This window comes from Jaculus jaculus, chromosome 11, assembly GCF_020740685.1.
Source record: "Jaculus jaculus isolate mJacJac1 chromosome 11, mJacJac1.mat.Y.cur, whole genome shotgun sequence".
NCBI classification, from domain to species: domain Eukaryota; kingdom Metazoa; phylum Chordata; class Mammalia; order Rodentia; family Dipodidae; genus Jaculus; species Jaculus jaculus.
In genome coordinates, this window is record NC_059112.1 from 6,988,683 (window position 1) to 7,015,975 (window position 27,293).

Consider the following 27,293-nt stretch of genomic DNA (forward strand, 5'->3'; position numbering starts at 1 on the left):
TATGTTCTTAGCCTAGGAGATGATTCAGTGGTTCTTGCTTTCAATGACATGTGCCACCACACTTGGCTTATTTATTTATTTATTTATTATTTATTGCATGAGTGTGTGGTTTCTGTGTGGTATGATATGCATGTGTGCTGTATATACATATAGATGTGCATGTCTATGTGCACACTTGCAGAAGCCAGAGGAGAACATTAAGTGTTTTCTTCTATTACTTATAAGAGTATTTTCTTGATGCAGAGTCTGTCTTGGAACCTGGAGATTCCATTTTCATGAGTCCTGGGCAATTCTGTAGTCTCTACTCTCTACTGGTTTGGGATTACAGCATGCATTGCTATGCTCATCTGTTTATGGTGTGATGGGAAATGAAAAGTCAGGCAGTCTGAGGCCCCTCCGGGTCTCATCCTTGCCCATTGAGCCATCTCCCCATAACCCCAGAACCCAGAACAAGTTATTTTGGTTGTCCATCCACTCAAAAATAACATTCACCAGCCATACCAGCAACAGTTTATGTACAAAGCAGGGAACTTGTGGGTGATTGGGGCTTCCTTCTTGGCCTTAACATGGCTACAATGTCATATGTAAGTGGGAAATTGGACCTCAGCAAACAGTCATCAAGGCTTTGGGTTTGTCACTATGACTCAGTTAGTATATAATGATTTACCATTTAATTTCCCTTCTGGGGCTGAGAACAGTCTTGCAAGATACTGCTATTCTTCTTGTACAACCTACAGGTTTGTTGGAATAATAATATGAAAATATGTAAATTGTCTTACAGAGTACCAGACACACTCAGCAATCAATCTGTTCTCTAACCATACTCTCTCTATGCACGTGGGCTGCTGAGAATTGCCATAGTAATGTGTGTTCTTCTGTCCTTTGTCTCTGGAAATGCATCTGGATAAGGACTTATGCCATTGATTCAAGAGATGCCAGAAGTCTGCATAAAACCATTAAACCTGTAATGTAACTTTAAAGCAAAGTTACACATTTAGTTCTCCAGTGAGAAGCACATTTCCTATTTTCTTCTCCTCATTTTTTTAACTGTCCTTTGTTACCTGAAGCAGTTATGAAACTATGAAATTTAGCCTGGAAGCAAGAAACCATATCTTTTCTGAGTGTGGCCATGGGGAAAACCTTGATAGGTGGATATCTGGGTTTTTTCTCCCTCAGGTTAGCTAGGTAACTTACCTAATATTAAATAGAAATCAATAGCAAAAATCCAACAAACGTCTATTGTCTTCTGTAGAACAATAAATCTACCATCTTAGGAGAAAAAAAAAAAGTCATTCTTTTGGATAGTAATAGACATTACTCTAGTTTTATGCTATGGTAGAGGTCTAACTGCTATTATAACTGTGTTGGCTAATGTCAAGATCATGGAAAAATTGGAATATTAAGTAGGGTGAGAGGGACCTGGAGATATTGTTCAGCAGTAAAAGGTACTTGCTTATAGAAGCCAGTGGCCCTGGTTCAATTCTCCAATGCCCATGTAAAGCCATATGCAAAATGTTGTATGAGGGGTGGAGAGATGGCTTAGCAGTTCAAGTGCCTGCCTGTAAAGTCTAAGGACCCTTGTTCCACTCTCCAGGTCCCACATAAGGTGACACAAGCTTGTAAGGTTGCACATGGGCGCAAGGTGGCACATGCATATGGAGTTCAACATCAGTGGCTGGAGGCACTGGCACATCAATTAACTATCTCTTTCAAAAAAAAATAACTATGGGCTGGAGAGATGGTTTAGTTGTTAATAACTTGCCTGTGAAGCCTGAAGACCCTGGTTCAAGGCTTGATTTCCCAGGACCCACGTAAGCCAGATACACAAGATGGTGCATGCATCTGGAGTTTGTTGACAGTGGTTGGAGGCCCTGGAATGCCCATTTCTTCTCTCTCTCTCTCTCCCTCTGCCTCTTTCTCTGTCTAGCTGTGGCTCTCAAATAAATAAATAAAAACAGAAAGTACTTAAAAAATCAAAAACACAAACTAAATAATTATTGCTTTGTCTAGAGTTCATTTTCAGCAGCAGTAGGTCCTGGTGCACCCATATTGCCTCTGTCCACAAATCAAGCAATCAATTAGTACAGTGAGAATATTACTTCCTGCATTCAACTACTCCTTCTTGTACTCAAGGATCTTTCATCCTCTGTAGACTGTATCACTTATTTACCTCCTGTGATGGTCAGTGGTACTCTCAGTGTAAGTGTGTTGAGTATGTGTGGAGCGATTGAATGGGACATTCACCTGCACATTCAGATGTGATTATAGGTTCACAAAGGAAAGAGAAGAACATCAGAGGCATCCTGCCTTTGTCACTTATCTATGTATTTCCATGAAACAGTTGCTGTCTACACATGGAGATGTGGTTTCTCCATGCCCCAGCTCTTCCCTGGTCTCTCCACAGGACTAGGGTGTAGACCTGCTTGTCCATACTCAGCTGCTTACTGGAGTTCAGGGGAATCAACCTTATGTAGTCTCAGTCTCAGGCTCTCGTGCTTGAAGTGAGTGTTCATACGCATTAAGCCATTTCTCTTTCCCTAAGCTTAATTTGTTATTTGACTACTCAAAGTCTGAAAAACACATTTAACAGTACATCTCATTCCTGGAGAATCAAATAAGGTTTTGTTCATAGAGGACACAATATACTTGATGGTATCTTGCTAATTGATCTCCATGTAATAGACACATTACTAGGTTCAATTACAAGGTACATTTAACTAGCTTGAGGGAGCAAACCATATATATATATTTATTATTCATTTATTTATATTATTCATTTATTTATGTAGTGACTGTTAGCAAGATGGTAAGTATATTCATTAGTGGATCCAAGACTCATTTTAATTAAGTTGCATAATAAAGATCAATACTCACTGCATGTTCACTACATTTGTAACAAAAATCTATTTGTATTCATAACTTATATTAATTTCTAGCTGTTAGGATATATGAAGTCTTTTAATATACAGTCTGTTTTAATCATTTTGTGCGCTCCATTTTCTGTCTGAATCCCATCAAAAGTGAGTTTGTGAACTTTAATTTCTGAAAGTAAATTATGTGAAGGCTTTCCTTCTTTAAGAAAGCATAGGATTAGTACTGTGGAGTTATATATTTCAAGCAGATTTAGAATTGCAGATTTACTTTCCATTAGTATTTCTTATTTGTTTGGTCAGCATTTCAGTGACTTTTACTTCTAAAAAGTCTCCATTTCATGGACACTTTTCCCTTTGGATGTTGACTTTATGAATTTGCAGTGTATTACACACTCAGTGATCTCAGTGCAACTATTTCTCTTGAAGCAAACGTCTTCTTGATTACTGATTATATTGCTAAACAATTTGTCTATCTTCATCATAATTATATGATTAATAGTTGAGAACAAATGACCTTAAAGTCTTTGCCACTTTCATTATGTGGACCTTGAAAATATAAATAACAGAATAAAAACATTTTTTCCACAGAATTTCTGATATCTAATTAATGTCTTTCAGAGTAACTGTGGTATCAAACATTTCCTCTAATTATATTCATTAGTGGCTTCTCCCAGACAAGTTTTAATTAAGTTGTACAATAAAGATCAATACTCATTGTATATTCATTGCAATTTACAACAAGCATATATACTGTTCAGAACAATTTAATTACTGTAATTGTGGCAAAGACATTTAGTGATTGTACTCTATTACTGCCAATCCTCCAGTTTAATAAATTTGGTAATGAAATTGAGAAATAAACTTCAGAAAATTCACCTTTACAGACAGCATGTGTATCATTCTCTAGGCTGTTTTACATTGCTAACTTTTTAATCTTTTTTATTACTTTCTCCCTCCTATATATGTATGCACACATATAAATATTGTATAGTTTATAGAAATATTATACATATATATGACATTAGTAGGAAAATGAAGGCATTAATAACCTTAGTAATGGTGTTTTTATATTTTTATATATACCATCATCAAAGTTGAGATAAATAAGAATATGTTTGAAAACTGCCTAGATTTTTGTGAAAATAATTTAGAGAATCTTGTGGTCAGAGTTGCCTATTTCTTCCCCTAAAATAGAATAATGCTATTTTATAATATATTTTCTTAGGTAAGTGTATTATTTTGCATCATAAGGAATGCCTCCAAAAATGCTAACTTCTGTAAATTAAATTATGTTAACGGAGTACTGTATAAAGAAATGCAAAAGTTGGTGGGCTTACGTAGCATCAGTAGATATGTAACAGGGCATTTCAACTTTGTTATTAGTGAAACTTGGTCAAGATAATTCATTGAGGTCTTTGTTGTGCCATGAAGATGTTAGGCATCTTGCCTTGCTTATTTGCTTATTTGCTCCACTTATGATATAGCTTACAATGAAACCAATCTCCAGACATCATCAGATGTCAGTGTTGAGAACACTGGTAAAGCTGATTCAGCTACACTCTCCTGAGCCCACGGGCTTAGGTGATTCCCAGCCAAGGCAAACAGCTCTTCAGATGTTCGAGGCCAGCCTGAATAAATGAGCATTAGGTGATGTGTCTTTTTAAGGGGTTGTTAAGATCTGTTTTGTTTTAATATTTTATTCACTTATTTACTTAGAAAGAGATAGAGAGAGAGAGAGAGAGAGAGAGATAGCTTGATGATAGGTAAAATGGGTAGATAGATAGATGGGGAAGAGAGTGAAAGAGAGAATGGGCACTCCAGGGCCTCTAGCCGCTGCAAACTCCAAACATATGTCCCACCTTGTGCATCTGGCTTAATTGGTACTGGGGATTTGAACTTGTGTCCATAGACTTTGCAAGCAAGTGCCTTAATGTCTAAGCCATCTTTCAAGTCCAAAGTCATGTTTTCTATGTGGTGAGAACTAAGTGCTAATAGAATATTAAGTAACTATGTCTAACTCAGATGTAGGAAGGAGAGGGTCATGGCTTCCTGATGAATATAGTAAATGAAATAGATTTGTAAAGATTCCTGAGTATTTAGCAACTCCTAGAAAGGTATGTTATTTAAAATAGCTAAAAGTTCTTGTTTAAAGCTTGGAAATAACCAGTACTCAGGAGGCAGAGGTAGGAGGACCACTGTGAGTTCAAGGCCACCCTGAGACTATGTAGTGAATTCCAGGTAAGCCTGAAGTAGAGTAAGACCCTACCTTGAACACCCCTTCTCCCCCAAAAAATTTGGAAATAACACAAAGAAATGGATACATTTCATATATATCTTATATACAATATATACAAATATAACTGTACTGGAATCCTCAAATATTTTCTTAAAGAGCTCAATTTTCTTTTCATTTTCTCAATTTCAAATTTGCTAAATGTAGATGTTATTATCCAGTTTGTGTTGTGTGAATTTTAAGCAATTCTCAGTTTCTAAGAGGAAAGACACTTCAAGCAGTGTTAGGACGTGACATACTTATAACTTTTAATGCCATCATTTGCTTATCTTAATGAAATCATGTTCACTAAATCAGAATGCAAATCCTTATTTTACTTATTTTATTGTATTTTATACCATATACAAAAATCAAAACTCTGCCCTTCCCCTCCTCACCCCTACAAGTGGTATCAACAGCCAAGCTACTATTTCTAGGCCATTCATTTACTTCCACTTATGTTTTGAGCTTCTCCCCACACAAAAATAAATTAATAATAATAATAATAATAATAATCATGGTCATGTAGATTGGACCTGTTTTTCATGACTGAAACCAGATTTTGAAACAGATATATGCAGCTCTGTTGGTCACAATGCGTATTCGGAACGCTTGTGCCTGTTGGGAGGAGGTACGGGGATGTTGTGGCTCCCACAGCACTGTTGTGACTTTCTAGAATTCCTCCTGTGCACCTCACTTTGCCCCACTGGCTGAAGTTCCTTTTGGCTGCTGACAACACCCTTGGTGTGCCGGCTTGCCTAACTTCATCTCCTCTCCACAGACATGCTGCAGCTCTATCAAATCAGTCACAAAGATGAATAAACATAACAAGTTATGTGTGCCCTCCCCTGGTATTTAGTCATGTCTAGACAGAGCCCTAGTGTCCCAGAAACACTAAAACGAGGACAAGGACGTTTGTGTTTGATGTAGTGTTATTCCTATCAAAACGCTGGAGTCAGATAAAGAGAATGGATGCATCTGAAAAAATTAGATGCGGTGGCCAGGGTTTGAATTTGTTTTTAACAGTAAGATTTTAGTTGTAGTTCTGTTCCTCTAAGGAGTTAACAAAACCCTAGAAAGAAACATTTTTTTTAATATTATTCTTGGAGACCTACATTATGACAGAAGACTAAGGATTATACAAACATTGTAAGATATGCATCTTTACATTTATTGAAGCCACAAAGCCCACAAAAATATAATTAGTTATACTCCACAAAGTAAACAAACCTGGATAATCAGTATATTTCTGCTTTTATGATAATTTTAAGTTTTGATTACTTTTAGTGTTGATAAGAGACTTTAACTTGGGTTTTAAGGCACTTAACCTCACACATGTACATTGCGTCACTAACTTATGCCAATGTGAAATAAATAACATGAAAAGATAAATGAAAATCAAATTTACAACGTATGCAAACTTTCAAATTCAGTTGAAACTCTTACATTCTCTGGCATAGTAACTTTCTCTTCTGTTATTTATTGTATATGGCCATATATTTCTTAGCAGAGAGAATCCTTTCAAAGCTCATGTGGTGTGAGAAGGGTCGGAAATTTTGACTAGGATGAGCCCAGATGCCTTTCCTTTGGCTCCACAGGCCATGCCCATGTAAAGTGTTTCAGTTGTCAATTCCCAGAAAGATCTATGCTGGATATAAAGAAACAAATTAATAAATAAAATAAATATTTTTTTTAAAATTGATAATTATCTTTCATCCCAGTCAAAGGAATTTTCCTAAACAGTACTCCTTAAGCAAATTTGAGGTCCCAAAGACAGAATGCAATGCCACTATATATCTGTATGTATCTGCCTATCCATTAATACTTATCCATAGCTTCCTTTATCATGCTGCTATTCATATTTCTAGGAGTTCTCAAATATCTTAGGATTTCCAGATATTAAGTATGTGAAAATTCAACATGAAGCCCATCTTATTTTCTGGTTATATCTAAATGGAAGACATCTGTGAAGATACAAGGGACTCACTTATAGGGATAGTCTCAGGAATTGTGAGATTATTTTCTTGGTTATGGTGTGTAGATTTATTAATTAAATTTGCCACTTGAATTAAACATTTTGGTTAATATTACAAAAACTTTACAAGATCATTAATAGTTTATTGCTGCTTAGTGTAAATTTTTTGTTCATGGTTGTATAGCAGCTTTTGAGGAGAAAATAAAACATGTTTATCTACAATGTTATGGCTGCAACTTAATCTCACAACTTCAAGTCTTTAAAACAAACAAAGAACTCACTGGCTTGCCAATTTACTTTTGAGGACCTTTAACTTTTATTATTTTTCTTCTTATTTGAGCCTCTTTTCTTTTATTTGGCAAAAATAGAATATTTAAGGGACTGCACAGTTGATATGTTTTTTATTCCAATTCTGCATTTGTTTATTAAAAGTCACTTGCATTCTAGTGATGGTGTTTACACAATATAACTCTTGTATTCATCATGATAATACCACAGTCTATTTTCAGCTACACTAGCAGTGCGTATTTAAATAGCACTACTCAAATTTGAACATATTGCTATGCATTTCACTCAGTTTGAGTTCTTTCTTTTTTTCAGTGAATTTATTGGATTCACGAACTGTTATGGGAGACCTTGGATGGATCGCTTTTCCAAAAAATGGGGTAAGTTGTCATGAAATTTTCTTAAGCCATAAGTTATATACATAGGTTTCTTGCTTCATGTCAATTATTTAAGATGTTATGCATATAAAACATTTTAGGGGCTGAAGAAATGGTTTGATGGTTAAAGGCACTTTCTTGAAAAGCCTGATGGCCTAGGTTCACTTCCCCATTGCCCAAATAATGTTAAATGCACAAACAAATACAGGCATTTGAGGTTCATTTACAGTGCAATGAGACCCTGACATACCTATTCATTCTCTCTCTTTCTTTCTCTTCCTCTCCCTCTATCTGTCTCTCTCTCCTTCCTTGCAAATAAATTAAAGAAAGCATTTTTAGACAATAGAGAATATTCACTTAAATTTAAGGAAAAGCATATAATAGTTCTGGTACTAATAGCTGAACAACCCAAACCTCTTACTTTTTTGGTTCTAATGTCTTCAAAATGTGTTGGCATAAGGAGTTGATGAGACGGGTCAGTGGATAAAGTACTTTCTTTTCTTCTTCTTTTTTTTTAATCCCTCATGAATTTTATTGGAAAATAAATACTGAACTAGACAAAGATATAGGTGCCCACCTCTGATTGGCCTTGAGGCCTTGCATTAGCAGAAAGTGAAGGAATGTGCTTAGCTGGTTGATACATGAGTGCTCTAGCATTCACAAACAGTCACTAGGCACAAGTGAGGACATGTAACTGTTTAAGTGTTGTTTAAAAAGTAGTTCAGGGTCTGGAGAGATGGCTTAGCAGTTAAGCGCTTGCCTGAGAGGCCTAAGGATCCCAGTTCGAGGCTCGATTCCCCAGGGCCCACGTTAGCCAGATGCACAAGAGGGCGCAAGCGTCTGGAGTTCGTTTGCAGTGGCTGGAGGCCCTGGCACGCCCATTCTCTCTCTTTTCTCCCTATCTGCCTGTTTCTCTCTCTGTCACTATCAAATAAATAAAAATAAACAAAAAAATTTAAAAATTTAAAAAGTAGGTCGGGTTTTAGATTTTTTAAAAATTAAATTAGACAAATACTATCTTTATTGCCACACATATAAAAATATGCAGTGGCTAGAGAACTAGTTTTGAAGGGTCATTGTATAAATAAACAATAATAAACCATGGACTATGAGGAAAACCTGAGGTGCTGAGTTACCACATTATATTTAAAATACCTAGTTTTCCACACAGAACTACAAGGCATATAGAAACCAAGGAGATACAATGAACAGATCAGGCAAAGGCAGTCAATAAAGAATTCATCCGAAGGAGTCCGGTCAAGATGGCGACCGCCTAGCTGCACTACAAACAACGAGGGAAAAAAAGATAGATGCAGATCCTAAGAAGAGAGCTGCCCCAACATACCTCAGAAGGGGCCCAACTGAAACTAAGGACAACTGGCGAAATAAGCAAGGGTGATGTTTTCCTGTGAACTGGATACCAGCACAAAGGGGAAGGAGATCAATGCAGAGAAAAATCAACTCCTACCAAATCAGAGAGCCAGAGCCTCAGAGGCCCCCAACACCTCAGCACTGAAGCAGACCAAAAATGAACCCAACATGGCTCAGGGAAATCTTGCGGAAGAGGGGGCGGAAAGAATGTCAGAGTCACATGTTGGGTCATGATTTTCAGAGACATTTATCGTACCAATAACTGGGGGCTAACTCCACAATGCACGACCCATTTTCAATAATAAGGAGGGTCTAATGGGAGGGGGTAGATCACAGATGAGCCTAAATAATGGTACCAAACTGCCTGTATTTACTGAAAAGAAAACTAATAAATTAAATTTAAAAAAAAAAAAAAAAAAAAAAAGAATTCATCCATGATTCCCAGGTGTTTGACCTTCTGTGGACTTAAAAAGCATGACAAGGACTAAAAGAAAATATTTAAAAGAACAATGCCTCATCTTATCCAAAATACCAATAATGAGTTTTTTTTTTTTTTATAGTATACAACTAGACATGGAAAGGCACTACAAGGGCTTAGCATGAAGTAAAACAAAATAGCAAACTCAAACAAAAAGCAGCAGAGACCGTTCTCTGTGAGAAACTGAGAGGAAAACCCAAGGAGAGAAAAATTCAAAGATCTGTTGGAACAACACAGATGATACAAGGCTCGGGAAACAAACAGATTAAAAAAAACAGAAAAGTTACTAGAGAATTTACGTAAATAAACATCCTAGATTTCATATCAAATGTTAATGAACTCATTCAAGGAGTAAGCAAATGTATTAACACAAATTAAAAGAGACCTGCCAGTAGAAATATTATAATTATCTTGTCTAAAGCCAAGGAAAGTAAATTGGGAATGGTGGTCTGGAGAGATTTCTCCGTGGTTAAGGGTGCTTGCTAACAAGGCCTGGTGGTCTGAATTCAGTTCCTCAGTACCCACAGAAGCCCAGATGTACAGACTGGCCCATGCATCTGGAGTTTGGTTGTAGTGAAAGAAGGTCCTGCCTTGCCCATTGCTTGCTCTCTCTCTTTATCTCTCTCTCTCTCTCTCTTTATTAAAAGTAAAAAATAAATAAATAAAATAAATAATTGTTTTTAAAGACAAGAAAATGGTGGCTGTAACAATGGGTAAACATCTCATCATGGACAAAACATCCTCAGTGCTGTTAACAGCTAATTTTTCATTCGAAACAATGGAGATCAGAAAGTGATAACATATTCAAATACTGAAAGAAAAAGACTACTGTGCAAAAATTATACTTCCAGCAAAAATGTTCTTTAATGATTGAGAAAGTAATCCTTTCTCAGGTAAATACAGTGAAAGAATATCAGTTATTAGCCAGGCGTGGTGGCGCGTGCCTTAATCCCAGCACTTGGGAGGCAGAGGTAGGAGGATTGCTGTGAGTTTGAGGTCACACTGAGACTATATAGTTAATTCAAGGTCATCCTGGACCAGGATAAGAGTGATACCCTACCTCAAAAAACTAAAAAAAAATCAATATTAAAAATATTTTTCTGCTGCAAATATCTTGAAATAGGCTATGAAAATATGAAACAAACCATTTTTACAGAGAACTGTATTTTCACATGCTGCTGTTTATCCTTTGTACTTAATTCATTTTCAGTGGGAAACATTTGATATACTACAGTCAGATATCCCTCAATAAGAGAAAGTATGTTACTAAGCAATTTAATTATTGTTTTAGCAACATCAAGTATACCTTCACAAGCTGAGCTGGCTAGCAAGTCATGAGGCATTGTGATTTTATGGCTTAAGGTCATACATGCGATTCTTCCTTGACTGAAAAGCAGTGACATGGAACAAAACCATATGGTGGAACTCACACTATGATACTAATTTAATTTTTCCCTGTATTGATATAATATTTTGATAATTAGTTTCATTTGACTTCAAATGGCAGGTGTTACATAGTAACATGATTTTTAAAGTAATCAAGGGTGATTTTTACTCAGTAAGTAACTTTACATCTTAGTTGTATATAAGACCTTATGTCCAATTATGGTGTTTGTATTTCATATTATGGGAATTGGACACAAAATAAATTAGCAATTATAAAAATATTTGATTAAAGCTATAGAGTGATGAAATGCTTCCCCATGTGTAGGACTAAGAAAAAACATTATATTTTTCTCATTAACATGCACACGAGCCATGCCCTTATTAGAAACAATCCTTTTACCTTACTACTTTTTGTGTGTGTGTTTTCTTCTATGATATATGGTAGTATGATGCAAAATTTAACATTCTGTAGTGTTTCTAAGCCTTGACTTAGAATCTGGCAGGGATAGAATTTGCGTAAATGTTTATTGGAATATTACCTTTAAATGTATTTTTATTTATAAATAGGAACTTAAATTACTATGTTATTATAAAGACTAGAAACGCAGGGCTTTGAGAATAACTTTGCACAGGGAGGGCAGGAGTCAATATCTCTTGCCCTTCAGTGATATTTCTATTGACCTCAAACCAATAGATTCACCAGGTCATAAGTTGATCAACATCGGCAGGGCCCTGGGTTAAAGCAAACCTAAGCTGTCTGACAGGAAGGCCCCAGGCTGAGCTGATGTCACAGCAGCCTAAACCCTGGGTCATATCTTGAGGACCAGACAGACAGGGGAGCTCCTTCCTCCATTCTTGGGGGTTGCAGTGAGCCTGGACCCCCAGATAAAATCTTGGACCCCTGAGATCAACAGGAAGTAAGGCCAATCCCTCTTCAAGCACAGGATACCTGGACATTCAGGTAAGACTTAGGCTTTGCCCATAGCCCTATAACCTTTGGCCAGTTGCCTAGGAAGCTCCTTATATGGTATCAGCCAGCAAGTTTGCACAGCCCATCCTCATGCACCATTGCCTATGGTGCTGGAATGTATGTGTCCATATGCTAATTAGGCATCAGCAAGCAACCTTGTACATTCTATCCCCTTAGGACTGTCAGCTGCTTATAAAACCCATTTCCCTATTGATAGAGAGAGCTGTTCACAGAAGCTGTCTCCCCAAAATCTTCTCTTCAGCATGCTCACCACCACGGTTGCCAGGGACTCCTTTGGAGGAGCTGTAGTTGGCCCAGAAGGACCCAGGGACCCAAAATAAGTTATTTTAATTGGATTTACATGAAGCATATCTATCTTTTGCTACATCTATATCTATCTGTCATCTGTCATATATCTGTGAATTCATTCTCAGTGGCTACATATTGGAAGAGTTCCTATAAAATTAAAATTACTAGTCTCTCTTGATTTATGTACATGAGAACCTAGAGCCAGAAGATTCCCACAACACTTACAGGTTCACAATGATTGAGAACAACAGTTTTTCGAGATGGAACAAAGTCTGCTCTACGATCTCCTCTTTGCTGGGTATACATCAATCAGTCACTTGTCTGTGGCATTAGCACTGGTGACATGTTATTTTTTTGTGATAAGAAAAACACAATTTTCAACATTCTTTCGTGGCTGTTGCCTACTGAGGTGAACTCCTTCTTGAATGCTTGAGTACTTTGCCTGAATTAGGAGACGTCACTGGATGGTGGCTTATTCATGAAGCCATTGTACATGTACTTGTACTGGGGTTCAGAGTGGGCGTGCGTGTGTGCGTGCATGGCTGAAAGTGTATCTATCTCATTACAGTAACTTCAGTTCTCCTCCTGATTTAGTCCAAAAATTCTAGAGCACTAGATTTTATATATTTATTTATTTATTGGCTTTTCAAGGTAGAGTTTCACTCTAGCCCAGGCAGATCTGGAATTCAGTATGGAGTCTCAGGGTGGCCTTGAACTCACAGCCATCCTCCTACCTCTGCCTCCCCAGTGCTGGGATTGAAGTCATGCGCCACCATGCCCAGCTCATGTTATTTTATTTTGTGTTTTCCACTCAACATCTTGACTGGTCATACTGCATGTGTCAGTCACTCTTGTACAGGAAAAAGAAAGCAAACATTCCAACACTCTGGAACTTGAGAGTAGACATTATTCTAAATCAGCCATTAAAGGTAAAAAGGTGTTAAATATTTTTTTCAATTTTTCAAGCCATAACTTCTCTCTCTCCGTTTTTCTGTTTTTTTTTTTTTTGTTGTTGTTGTTTTTGAGGTAAGGTCTGTCTCTAGCCCAGGCTGACCTGGAATTCAGGGGGGCCTCAAACCTGCAGGGCTTTTCCTACCTCTATCTCTGAATGCAGGATTAAAGGCACAGGCCTGGCAGCTTCCCTTTTTATGGTGCTCAAAGATGTCGATGCAGTCAGGGTGTCTGGGTTGCTGAAGCAATTTGTGTGGTCACTAGGAGAAACATGTGCCATGTTTGTGGCAAATGCAGTGTTTTGACTCTTCTAATGCAGTCTTTCTGTGAGAAACATGACTGTACGTCACTGAAATGGAAACCTCAAGAGGACCATGCCCACGGTTGTAAGCAGTATTCTTTCTGTAGATGAAAACAGTGAGGCTCAGTCAGGGCAAGAATTCCACTCCAGGGTAAGCAGTCGGCCCGTGCCTGAGCACATGCACACCCAGGTCTACCAGAATGCTCATTATTTGAAACCACAGATGAGTTAGTCCAAATGCAGTCTTTTCTACCCCCTCCTATTTTTCTTTCTGTAGTTTTTGAACTGTAAATTTCCTATTTATTACATCACCAATACATCTACTTGTACTGAAGGTGTGTTTTATTCCATCTGATTACATTGGAGAGTTATTTCTGTTACTGTCTGGAACATTTAGTATTGATTAATCTATGGAATCTAAGCTTGAGTGTAAGCATCATTGTTTCCAGGAAATTTTTAGCACATGTTTTCAAGGTTTATTCTTGTGGGAGTGGAATTAATGGCTATGGTGTTTGTTTACAACAGACTTTGCTCTGGCATCTTTGTAATTACACCATTGCTCTTTTCTTTCTCTGTCCTTCCTTCTTCCCTCCCTCTTTCTTTCCTTCCTTCTTTCCTTCCTTCCTTCCTCCCTCCTTCTTTCCCTCCCTTCCTCCCTCCTTTCTTTCTTTCTCTCTTTCCCTCTTTCTTTCTTTCCTTCCTTCCTTCCTTCCTTCCTTCCTTCCTTCCTTCCTTCCTTCCTTCCTCCCCTCTTTCTTTCTTTCTTTCTTTCTTTCTTTCTTTCTTTCTTTCTTTCTTTCTTTCTTTCTTTCTTTCTTTTTCTTTCTTTCCCACATGCTTGCTATTGTGGTGATGCACATGCCTCCTCTGTTTGGTGGAATCAGCCTTTTCCCCGCTGAATTTCTCTCCTTCCTGCCCCTACAGTTAGAAGCCTCCAAGCTCCCATGGGAAATACCTTGTGGTGCATTGAACGTTCTTTTATTTTTGCTAGATTTTCCCTTCCTTTCCAACAAAGGAAATTATCGTCATTTTAAAATGATTACCAAATTACTTTGAAATCATTCACTTTGTTTTGTTTAGAGGTTGTTAGTATTATTTATAATAATGTGTTCATTTGAAGAAGATTGAAGAATGTGGAGTTCTCAAATTCATATCTATATTCAGAACATATATAAATATTCACACTTATAGAGAAAAGGTACATCATGGCCTTTTGCCAATAAAAACCAACTCCAAATGCAAGTACTGCTTTGTGCATGACTTAGATGGATACTGAGAAATTGAACCCAAGCTTTGCACACAAATCTGATGGGAAGAAAAAAAAAAAAAGCCTGATAGTGAAAGTAAAGTGTTCTAAAGGTAATAACTATCAAGATGTGTAAAACAAATGCCAGGGCAGTTAAGAACACACATAATCCAAAGTAGCTTTGTATTCATTATTTTTAGAAAAATAACACCAAAAAACTCCCCGTACATGAGGTAATGAAGATAAATGCTTTATGGAATTCAAGATAATTATGAGGCATACCCTGAGGTTCAGAAGTCATAAGATTTTGTATTACATTTCTCACATGCAAACTTTGTAATAATGAGGAAAGTTCTTTAAAAATCCATCTTTATTTCTGCATATGAGACAAATGTATTTTTAAAAAATTTTATATATGCAAATATGCAAAAACAATTAGCAGTGGTCAAAGTATATTTCTAAAAAGTAGCAGAAATACACATACGTGTATAAATGTGTGTGTGTATACATATATGATCTATGATATAAATGGAGCATTTGTTTATTAAGTAGGATTCATGGGGGCATGGAGGAGGGAAATGATTGTACCAACACATCATGAGTCCACACAAAATATATTCATAACAAAAGATGCCTAAGTCAGAGCTCATTACATCACTGTTTAGCCCCTGAAATGGCTTATTGATTAAATGTAGATATCTTTAAAGAATAGAATTCTGATGATACAATATAGTCTACATGAAATAATGTTAATATTACCTTCTTTAGCAACTCTCATATCAGATTGTCCACATTGTGGGGCAAAAAATCTGAAAAATTAAGTGTATCTATATTATGCACTTGCCAGTGCTTCCGTGTTGTGCACTGGAAGCTGGCCAGCTGAATGCTCCATTTATGAGGTCCCAAACTGCATTCTCATTACTCAAGAAAATATCTTTCTGAGATGGTTTCTCTTCCACCACACTGCAGACCATGGCATGAAAGTTTTCTTTCCTTCTATCCTAACCCCACCTGATTTAATCTCTTGAAATTTCAGTGTTTATGTATCTCATACCCAACAGGTAATTCTTCCCTCATCTCCCTTCTTTAGGTTGCTCCTTCCAATGGACTGTGTCCAAAGGAGAAAACTGATGTGGGAACAAAACTTTCCAGTTTTGTAAATGTGTGTATAATTTCTAAACAATCACACACAAGTTACTATTACTTCGCCTAAATGTCCATTTTATATTATAATGTAAATATGGTTCACATGGAAATTAATATTTTCCTTTCTTCTATTAAGTAATTTAAGGAAATTTTTACTTCTCTGTCCCAATGTTTCTCCAGCAAATGATATAGCCCATGTAAAATGTATGACTAAATCCTTAATTTTTAAAATAAACAGAAAACCTATCTGTTTCTAGTGTTATTTGCATCACTTTCCATAAGAGGATGTGATGATGTTTTCCAAACTCTCCTCTTCCCGTTCATTAATGAAGAGGCGAAATAAATCTGGGCTTGGCAAGGTCCCTGGGGGCCAAACTCCAGGTACTTTCCAAGTGTTTTGATTGCTGCTTACCATGATTTTTTCCAACTATCCTATGTTCAGTTCAGGTGACAGCTCCCATGCAAGTCAATTTGAATTAATTTTGTAAGCAAACGCTGTATGGTTCTGAGTACGTAATCTCCATCTCCCACAGAGAAAAATTCTGCTGTAATCATCCAGCCTTCCTGTTGATTATTTCCATTAAAGGCAGCAGGGGAAAGAGACTGCTCAATCCTGCCTTCACGTTGGAAGGTTCTGAGGCTTTGCTCTACTCTGCGCCACCCCCTTTCACCCTCCATGCTTCTCAGAGCTGCCGCAAATGCAGACAATGGTGTCCAAACTGCTCAGCCTGGGACTGACGTTTGAACAGTGGTCTGTTGGCTTTGTATTTGAGTCTCATTACAGTCTTCCCCAGTTAAATGGCTCCTCTTTTCTAAACCTGCAAAAGATTCATGTAAAATTTTACCTCAAGTGCTTTGTGCAAATTGCTTGAAATCCTTTTTTTTTTCCTACCTGAAACATACCCAATCTTAATGCTAATGATTTCCAAGGCTCAGCTCAACTTATACAACATGAAACCTTTCATTACCGCACAGAAGGGTGACCATTTCCTAGGCAGAATCAATGCAGTTCTTATTACATATTGAACACATTCAAAATTAGATGTTTATGGTATGAGTCATTCTTCATGTGACCACTCTGAGCTGCTCTCCTTGAAAGATACTCTTTCCTCTTTCAAGTACATGGCCATGTACCTCCAATACAAATTCGCATGCAATTGTACTTCTTACTGGGTGACACTAAGATATCTGATCTTTAGGGAGTGAAGCTGCATCAAAACTAAAAAGCATTTGAATTTTACTTAAAACACGATAGTACAAAATGTTAAAATTTAGGCCTAAGAATTCTGTTTATTAGACACACAGGGAAGAGTCAAGAATATTTTAGGTAATAGTAAAACTTATTTTACCAATAATTGTTATTTACTAAGGAAAGCAGTAAGTTCATAATTGGAGGAAGGACTCATTTCTCCCCCATACCTATTATGATAGATACATTTCAATTCAGGTTCCATAAGTTTTTGAAATATAGAACTTGTTCAAAAGTACATATATTTTACTCTACACGTGACTCTACATTGCTTCATCCAAATCACTAACTTCTATAAATGCTTACTCTACTATGAGGTGATACAATTGATGTGGAAATTGGAAAACCATTTAATCCAGAATCAAAATCTTGAGCTGCTCACTAATTATTTATGAATAGCTGGTCAGTAAACCTTTGTGACCCTCTCTGTCTTCATTTGTAAGCTACACATAATATTATCTACTATTCCTTGCTATGAGAATTAGATGGGACAATAAGGCAATATGCCTAGCCTGCTATAAATACCAACTACCAAGTGAGTAATGCTGCAAGTATTCTTAGCATCTGTTCTTTTAAAATACTGTGTGGTTTTATTCTCCCTAAAATGTAGGTAGTGACTATACCATAAACTCACAAGTCCACTCCATTTTGGCAGCTAATATATTCACAAACTGAGGAAGGGATGCTCACTGGTTGTAGCACCAATGAGAAGTTCACAGTGAAGAAAAGCAAGGAATATAGATAGATGGCAAAGCAAGAGACCAAGTAGAGTTTTATACACTCTTTCTTTGATGTTAGCCTTACCAAAATCCGTGAAAAGACTTTGCACACTGTAAAACCATTTTTTTGACCTGACTTAGAGAAGTAGTATAAGGAAAGGCATGGATCCAGTAATAAGCTTTGTTTTGGTTTGAGGTGTGATTTATTGATTTTAACTGTTTAAAAACTTTTTTAAAAAAAATTTATTTGTTTATTTATTTGAGAGTGACAGACAGAGAGAAAGACAGAGGGAGAGAGAGAATTGTCCCGCCAGGGCTTCCAGCCTCTGCAAACGAACTCCAGACGCGTGCACCCCCTTGTGCATCTGGCTAACGTGGGACCTGGGGAACCGAGCCTCAAACTGGGGTCCTTAGGCTTCACAGGCAAGCACTTAACCGCTAAGCCATCTCTGCAGCCCTTAAAAACTTTTTTATTGACAATGTTCAACCATGTATCTAATGTGTCACTATGATAATCCAATTCCATTACCTTCTCTTGTTCCCCCTCCCACTCCCTGAGCCCCATTTACTGAGGACTTTGGGAAGCTTAATATGTGTACTTCCCAAACAGCCCTTCTTCAGCTTCCATGTCCTGGGGTGTGTGTGTGTGTGTGTGTGTGTGTGTGTGTATGCACGCGACTTTGTCTCGGTGGTTTTATGTGTAGCAGTCTGCTTGAGCATGGGTGGAGGGTACTTACAGGGCATGTGTCAGTTACCAGCACCTATTCTGTAGGAAGTCTTCCCCCTTCCTCTGCAGATATGGGGCTTCTGCTCTCCTCCATCTCCCATGATGGAGGGTGGACAGGCACAACTTCATGCAGGTACAATGCAGGTACCAACAGCTGCTATGAAGTCACCGTCGAGGAGAGGCGGCTTAAGAGTAGGTGGCTGCACTCTGCATTCCCTCTGATTTCTTGTCTGCTGCGAGTCAGCAGAACAGACATTGGCAGAAGTGGTGGTGGAGGGGCGTGCAGAATATGTACTATCTTAGTACCATGATGAATATTGTCCTGTTGTGGGTGATGTGGTCCTTCAATCTGACATTTACAGCTGTTTGGCTGATGATGTTAAGATTAAGATTTTCTAGATTCTGCTGAGTTTCTGTGTTCTATTATTATTATTAATTATTATTATTATTTAGAAACTTTGCATGGACTCATTGTGAGTCAGTGCCATCGTTTTCCTCCTCCCTGCCCCGAGTGGAATTGCCGGCATTCACCATGGGGTTGAGGGTTAGGAGCTGTGAGAAAATCAGTATTTGCATTGGGGGAAGCATAGCCTCTGGATTTTCCCTCCCACCATCTGGGTCTTACAATCTTTTTGCCTCTCTTCTGCACAGTTTCCTGACCAGTGGTGGGAGTGCTTTAAGTGTCCTTAAGAGCTGAGTTCCCTGTAACATCTGGAATTCTGCTGTGGTGCTTTGCAGCCGCATTAGCATCTGTCTCCATCACCCTGGTGCAGGTGTCAGGCTCTCCATAAAGGATGCAGGCTGGCTCGTCTCGCTGCTGCCTCTTCAGTTTCACAGGCTCTGGCTGCTGTTCCAGAGGTGGTTCATGTCCTGACAGGGAATCAGTTCTATTTTCTTGTCTTCTTGATAGACTTGGGTAGTCCTCAGTTCTCACTGCCTTCTGAAAAAGAGCAGATTTTCCAGTAGAGAGTGAGATCTGCACACATTTAAGTGCATAAGCATTGTTACTTTAGAGAGATTTTGATGGGTATAGCCACGTTTTTGGCCAAACACTAGTAGGAACATCTCACTGGCATCCATAATCTTGATCTCCTAGGATAATGACTCACTTCTCACTTCCAGCTATGGGTTCCATTCCACTGACTGGATCTCCTGGCCAATCTGTGATCACTGGTTACTCACCAAGGCTGGCTGTCCCCATTGTGTGCATCCCGTCAGGCTGGCTGCTTCGAAATAGCCGTGCCCCTCACTTGCTCATCTCCCCGCCCCCAGAAGCTCATGTAGTGCTTCCCAGCACTATATGGACAGACCGTCTGGGAAAAAGGCTTCCTTCCAGATTCTAGCCAGATCTCTCAATGCTCTGTGTTGGCAGCCTGGTGTGTCTTCAGCGATAGGGTCTTACCTATTTTTACCTCAGGTGGGTAATTGCTTTATCTGCCTATCTTGTTATCAGCCTTGTCTTGTTTTTGGGACCTTGTAAGTTTCTCCAATTTACAGCTCAATGTGGGTTGTAAAAAAAATTTCTAGTACTGGGAGTTATAGACCAAAGCCAGATGTTATAGGGTTAAATGCCATCCCACACTTTCAAGGGCCTTTCTTATCAGATGAAGCCCCCATACTTTAATTGAAGGTTATATTTTTAGTCCCTATCCAAGAGGGAGGCTTTTATGATACCAGTTCATTTTCAATTTACTCCTGTGTGTATTGTCCCTCATCATCCTACCCCCTCCCCTAAACCCTTCCGTCCCTACAATCTGTCCATCAAGTTGCCTGTCAAGTATGTTTGTAACTAAAGCTTTTTATGTAAACACAATTCAAATAATGTTTCCATTTCAATCTTAAATAATCTTTGAATGTGGAAAATAATTTATTTTTAACATTGTTAAAATATTGTATTCACAAGGGTAGTTTCCATGGAATGTTGTAACTTTGTAAGTTGTCAACATAAGATAAGTATATTTCATAAATTATATTTTTAAAATAATGGATTCAAATGTTATTCAAGCTTGGTTTCTGCTACTGTTTACAGTTATCTCTTGTTTCTTCTAAATATCAACTAGAACAGTGTGTGTGGGGGGGTGTTTATTTGTGATAGTTTGAGTGTGCAGGTCAGTTGACAACCTTGGGAATTATTTCTTATGTATCATCATTATTTTTTCTTTATGGCCTCTCCATTGGCCTCAATCTTGCCTAGTAGCCTAACCTGGGTGGCTAGGAAGCCTCAGAGTTTTCATTCTCCTCACATCCCTTGTGCTGAGATGATAAAAACACACCACTATGCTCCGTGTGTGCTAGTTTTTATTGTTTTTTCTTTTATGTTGGGGTGTTGTATTTGTGTGTGTGTGTGTGTGTGTGTGTGTGTGTGTGTGTATGTTCAAACTGAGGTCATCATATCTAAAATATGAGCTGGGGAATTTTCACACTAAGCTATCACCTCAGCCACAGCGTGTAGAAAATTCATGTTTCACTTTTCACTTTCTATATAACTTCTATGAAAATTTCCAATTTGTTTCCCCAGGTTAAAGAGACCAGTTCACAAAGGATGTGCTTCAAAGTCCACACAGTAAACATGCAATGGCTGCACTTAGTACAGATGCTCATCCCTTCCTAATGTGTACAATTTTAGCTAGGTTGGAATACAGGATGAAACTATGTGCCCTAAGCGTTACCAGTGATGTTGGAAGATGCCTTTCCAGTAAAGAGAAAAGCTCTAGAAAAAGAATCTGGGAACTGGATAGATTGCTTAGTGGTTAAGTCACATGCCTACAAAGCCTAATGACCCAGATTCGATTCACCTCCAGATCCCATGTAAGCCAGATGCACATGGTGGTACATGCATCTGGAGTTTGTTTGCAGTGGCTAGAGACCCTGGCATGTCCATTCTCTCTCTCCCTCTCTCTCTCTCTCTCTCTCTCTCTCTCTCTCTCTCTCTCTCTCTCTCTCTCCCTCCCTCTCTGTCTCTAATAAATAATTAAATAAACAAATATTTAAAAAAATAATTTGGGGTTTATTCAAACAAGTGTCTTTAGGAATTCTGGTGAGAAACCTTTTCTGTGAGTATAAGGTTGGTTTCCCGTGTACATTTGATTCACTTATAATAACAGTTACCAATTCAAAATATTTTGTCAGAATTTGTAATGAAATGCATTGGTACAGTATACAGTTTTCAGCATATCTCTAAATTCTGGCCAATGCAGTGCACATGAATTTTATATAGATCTCAATAATTTTAATTGATTGACCTATTTGGTTTATTTAAAATATTCCCAGAAATAATTGTTTCACATCCATAAATTTTGGACTTCATGGTTTTCACTAACTATGTGTTATATTATTTTTATTTTTCATAATCCTTTTCCAAAACAGAGGTCCATTTTACCATGCTACTTTGAAAAATAATCTTATACTAAATCTATATCCAGTTCTTAAGAGCAGCTGTATAACGAATAGCCTCCTATTAGCTCACTGTTTCCTCAGAGCAGTGGAAAATCCCCCACATGATTGCTGACCTGTTTTTGCAAGTCCCTGAGCTCGATCTAAAAATTGTCTCTTGCATAGAAGCAAATGTTAATTTAAAAATACATAAACAAAAGAGGAAGACAACCTTTACAGTTTGCTGATATTTCTTTTCTTATGTGGAATTTTTATATGATAAAAACATTTCAAAATGCCATTATGAATATTTAACCACTTAGATTATGAATCTAAAGTCATTGAACAAATATATTTCAATTCCTCCTTTTTTAAAAAACTTTTGCTTTAGAAACACAGATAAGGTAAATGTTGTCCATATATAGGATGAAAGTCTGACTTAATCCTTCATGCATCCCACTGTATGTGAAGCACCCCAGGTTATTTGAGAATTTTATTTTTAAAGAAAAGTCTTATAATGCAATTGAGTGTATATTGTGTAAATTTGGTTATAATATGCAAATATGTCATTAGCCAATGGATCACCAGCTTTGCTATATCTAACATGTTCAAATAACTATATTATTTCATTAGTATAGCAGCCCCACCCATTCTGCACAATTATAGAAAAAATACTGAGTATAATTCTGAATAATAGTCATTTCAGTATATCTTGTTAATGGTATATTTTGATACCAGATGAAAATAATTTTTGAAAGGAATTAACAGTAAAAATATTATTTATTTTATAATCTTAAATATATTATAAATTTAAATTATATATGTTAAGGCTATTATGATCAAAACAACATATAATTTTCATACTCATATTCAGGCAACTAAATATGGTTCCAAAATAATGTAAAGGTCAAGTACATCTCTCATGGCATCCAGTATTGTTGCTGCTTTCCATCCTGTCAGTTATCATCAGGTATTTTCATGTAGCCTGATTCATTAATGTCCTGAACTTCATTCTTGACATCTACATATGTTGTTTCCCTTGCTAATGAAAATGAAGATACAATACAATACAGGCATTATAGACATATTGACAAACACTTCTCTGGTGTAGACTCCTTAGATATTTAATGCAACTTGGTGGCATGGCTTTTTAAAATCATAAATTATTCAGAAATTTTAAAAATAACACATGAGCAGGAGAGATGGCTCAGCAATTAAGGTATTTGCATGCAAAGCCAAAGGATCCCAGTTTGAGTCTGCAGAACCCACATAATCCAGATGCACAAGGGGGTGCCCATGCCTGGAGTTTGTTTGTAGTGCCTGGAAGCACTGATGCACCCATCCTCTCTCTCTCTCTTTCTCTGTCTCTGTCTGCCGCTTTCCATGTCTCACTCTCTCAAATAAATAAATAAGTAATAATTTTTAAAAATTGACACACAAGACCAATGCTTTTGCACTATATTGTTAAGACTTTTAGAAATGAATGCAGGCATATGAAAATGACATCACAAAATTAGCAGTACTTACAAGAAAAAAACAAGGGAAATAAATTAAGGTTATCTCATTTTTACAGTAGCATCTTGTTGTGATTTGGTCTGTAAGTCAATTACTAAATCTTTCTTGAAACAATAATGTTGACATAGCCATAGAAAAAGTGTAGGAGGAGGGATGTGTGATGCTTTAGCATTCTTTTTTTTTTTTGAGTATTTTATCATTAACATTTATTGATGGGATAGATAAATACAGATTGAGAAACATACTTGACAGCAAGATATCAAACTGATAGCCAGGTTATAGAAAATGTATATGTTTTAGAATTTTTAGTTTTTAGTTTATTTTTTTCTTTTTACTAAGAGCCCTTATGATAATGGTCATATAACATCCTATCATTCATGTAATAGCAGTAGAGACCACAAGGGTAGCATTCAAAACTGAAGCACCCCAAGAAGGACAGAGACAACAGCAGAATAACATGCTGAGGAATACAAAGAAGCAGACACACACACACACACACACACACACACACACACACACACACATCTCATCACAGCATTGTACCTGAGTGACATAATTGGTAGTGTGTTACTTTGCTTTCATATATATATATTTCTTTTTGCTCTTTGGTTGATGAAAAAATGGACAGTGTTAAATGTGTAAAATAGGGTAGGAACAGGTCACATTCGAATTTAGGAATCCAGGTGAGACTAGCTCACATGTTGCGCTGTTTCCTTTGGGTGCTTAGGTCAGCAGCACTTCCACTTCGTAATCAATTTCATTATCGACAACAAGTAACCAGATCCTCAGTTTTTACTGTGGTTTCCAGACTACCTGATGGAGCCATACTTGCTCTGGCTTCAATTAGCATGCTGTCAGGTGTCCCTCTCCATGATTAACATGGAAACACAACCCAAGGCTCTATCTTCATATAACATGTAATACAGTCATAAAGGGAAAATAGAAGACTGATTTTTATTAGGCATTCCCTTTTCCCTTCCCTTTCCAATGCCAAATTTATTTAACGAAACATTATAAATATGAACATGGAGAGCTGGTCCACTTAGAAAATTATTTTGATTCCAGACCACTTTATCAGGTAAGATTATAGTATCATCTTTGTTTGAAACTCACATCCACAAAAAAATCAAGTGCGGTATAACAAAAAACAGCTACATAATCAGGAACAAAACTCAATTAAAACCAAGACATGTGGGGAGATATCGGTCATTAAAAGCTTAGTGGGATGGTGGATGGATATTTCTTACCATCTGATGGGATTCATACACTGCTTAAATTCTCCTAAACCCAAGAGAATAGAAGATGCACTCCAATTTCAATATTTCTGTTTTTCTCTTTCTCTAGCATTAGTTTCAAAGTAGCTCATTACAAAAGAAAAAATCTTTTAAAAAATATAATCAGTTCCCAAAAGAATGGAAACATATATATGTAAGATTCCAAACATACTAGAATAAATAGGGCCTTTGAAATTGTTTTTGACTAGAAGGAAGGTATGTATGAAGAGTTAGGTTGCAAAGTCTTAAGGAAACTACTGTGATACTGCCATGATTTCATTTCTATATCGGAACCCACTGTGGTTTGTTACTCAAGATTTAAATTTTTTTCTACCACCATTGATGAACCCAATAATAAAGAACTATGTAGGATACACTAAGTCAAACACTAAAATTATTTAAAAGAAAGAAAAGATGCTAAGGTTCTCACATACAGAAACACAGTAATTCATGAGTGAGAAAATTAAAATAATACCTAAGCATTTTCTAAACCCAAGGGTATAACTGCATACTTCAGAAGACCACACTGGCCTTAGATTAATGATTTCACTGGGGTTTAGCCAACAATACAGGTATATGATTAAAAATCCCCAAGGAGGGATGGAGAGATGGCTTAGTGGTTAAGCGCTTGCCTGTGAAGCCTAAGGACCCTGGTTCGAGGCTCAATTCCCCAGGACCCATGTTAGTCAGATGCACAAGGAGGCACATGAGTCTGGAGTTCGTTTGCAGTGGCTGGAGGCCCTGGCACACCCATTCTCTCTCCTCCTCTCTATCTGCCTGTTTCTCTGTCTGTCGCTCTCAAATAAATAAATAAAAATTTTAAAAATAAATAAATAAAATAAAAATCCCCAAGGAAAAGCCTCAGGTTTTTTGATACTGCCAACATCAGAATTTTAGGCATGAGATTTATACAAGCTGAGGCCTTAAGCCACTGTCACTTATTCTTGACAGACTAAGTAAAAAAAAAAAAAGTCATGCTTACAAGAGTAACTTTGGATATGTAAATCCCATTTGTCACCCTAAGAGGTGGTGACAGCAGGAAAGGCACACCTTAAAAACAAAAAATCACACACCCCTCCGGTGCTATTACACAGAATTTGACCACTATGCCTGTGAGCTGACAGACACAGCTGCTAACCCAAAGACATGGCAGCGGCCTCATGCCGCCTGTGAGGAGGTTCGTGACATATACGTAGGCCCAGAGCCAGACACCGTAGATCTCGTCAGGCAGTACTAAGAGGCACTAAGATAGAAGTCTCTAAACTGACCTAATTCAGAATGATCTGGTAATACAAAAGCCGAACTCCACAGTGGAAACAGCTTTTGAAAGGCTGTAGGAAGCACTTTTTGCTTCTCTCCTGACAGACTTCTGAAGGAATAACAGGACTGCCCTGGAAAACTGCTGTGTCTATGTGGTGTGGGGAGGCATGTGATTAGAAAATAGATGACACTAAGGAGAGTAATTAAAAGCTCGAAGAGCCATTTTTACAATCAAACCAGTGATATTAACTCCACACTGACATATATGCAAACTTAATGGTATCTTCCCTTTTGGGAAGTTCAGGATAGGACCCAGATCCTACGAAAAAAAAAAAAAAAATCTAAACAAATACCAACCTTAAATTTAGTAATCACAATGACATATCTACGAATTATCTTGCACAACACAGAAAATACCAAGTAGAGAGAAGGAAATGTCAAGTGACCTTTTACAAAATACTTATTTACAAATCAGCAAGGAGCTCCTTATTTTATATGGCAATGGTCGGCACTGCAGACAGCTCAAATGTGCAGATGTAAGGCCACAAGTTTACCTTAAAATTTATGCCTTTCTAAAAATTCTTTCCCAGAATGTGCCAGGTTATCATGAATATCAACTGCCTTGATATTTTCCCCAGTGCTGCTCCTGGCAAACAGCACATGTACAACTCCTGTTAGACTTCCAGAGAAAACAACCTTTCTTTTCCCTAAAACTAGTTAGTGTGATATAAGCTGCAAACAAAAACCAACAAATTCAAATTGCACCTTTTCCATAAAACAGTCCTAAATTTGGTTTTCAAAATGACCAAAGAATAAAAAGCATATGAAATGATTTGTGGTTAGGGGATGTTTTCAGTCAGCTTGGCTTAGAAATTTTCTAGTTAATATTTCTTGAAAGATTTCCTTCCTTATCAAAAACGTTCACTCCTAATATCTAGGATCATCAAGCCCCCATAGTAAGACTCCTGATCCATTTTCTTCTATAAGATTCTCAAGAATCTCAGGTGGACAATCTGAGCATGATAGTGTCTGTTGGCTAGGCCTGCTCACTCTCCCAGGACACCAGTTTCTGAAGTCACAGGCTGCAAACGCAGTACGTACCTGCTTCCCATCGATGTAAAGATAAAAAGCAAGACTTGATTCACAATGCAACATTAAATATGATGCCCTAAAAATTCTGAATCACAATTTCATTACTTTTAGTACCCTTTAGCTCCATGGTTTCTCCCAGAATTAT

The 27,293-nt window shown here is 37.4% G+C and overlaps 1 protein-coding gene across 5 annotated transcripts in view; it reads left to right on the forward strand.

The window, feature by feature from the left end:
• The window catches only part of Epha5 (EPH receptor A5), a 294,668-nt gene that overhangs the window by 26,075 nt on the left and 241,300 nt on the right, over positions 1-27,293 (forward strand). For all 5 annotated transcript variants that reach the window (XM_004665376.2, XM_004665374.2, XM_045161229.1 and 2 more), the window contains exon 2: positions 7,721-7,785. In XM_004665376.2, the coding sequence (XP_004665433.1) occupies positions 7,721-7,785 (65 nt within the window). The remainder of the gene's footprint in view (positions 1-7,720; positions 7,786-27,293) is intronic.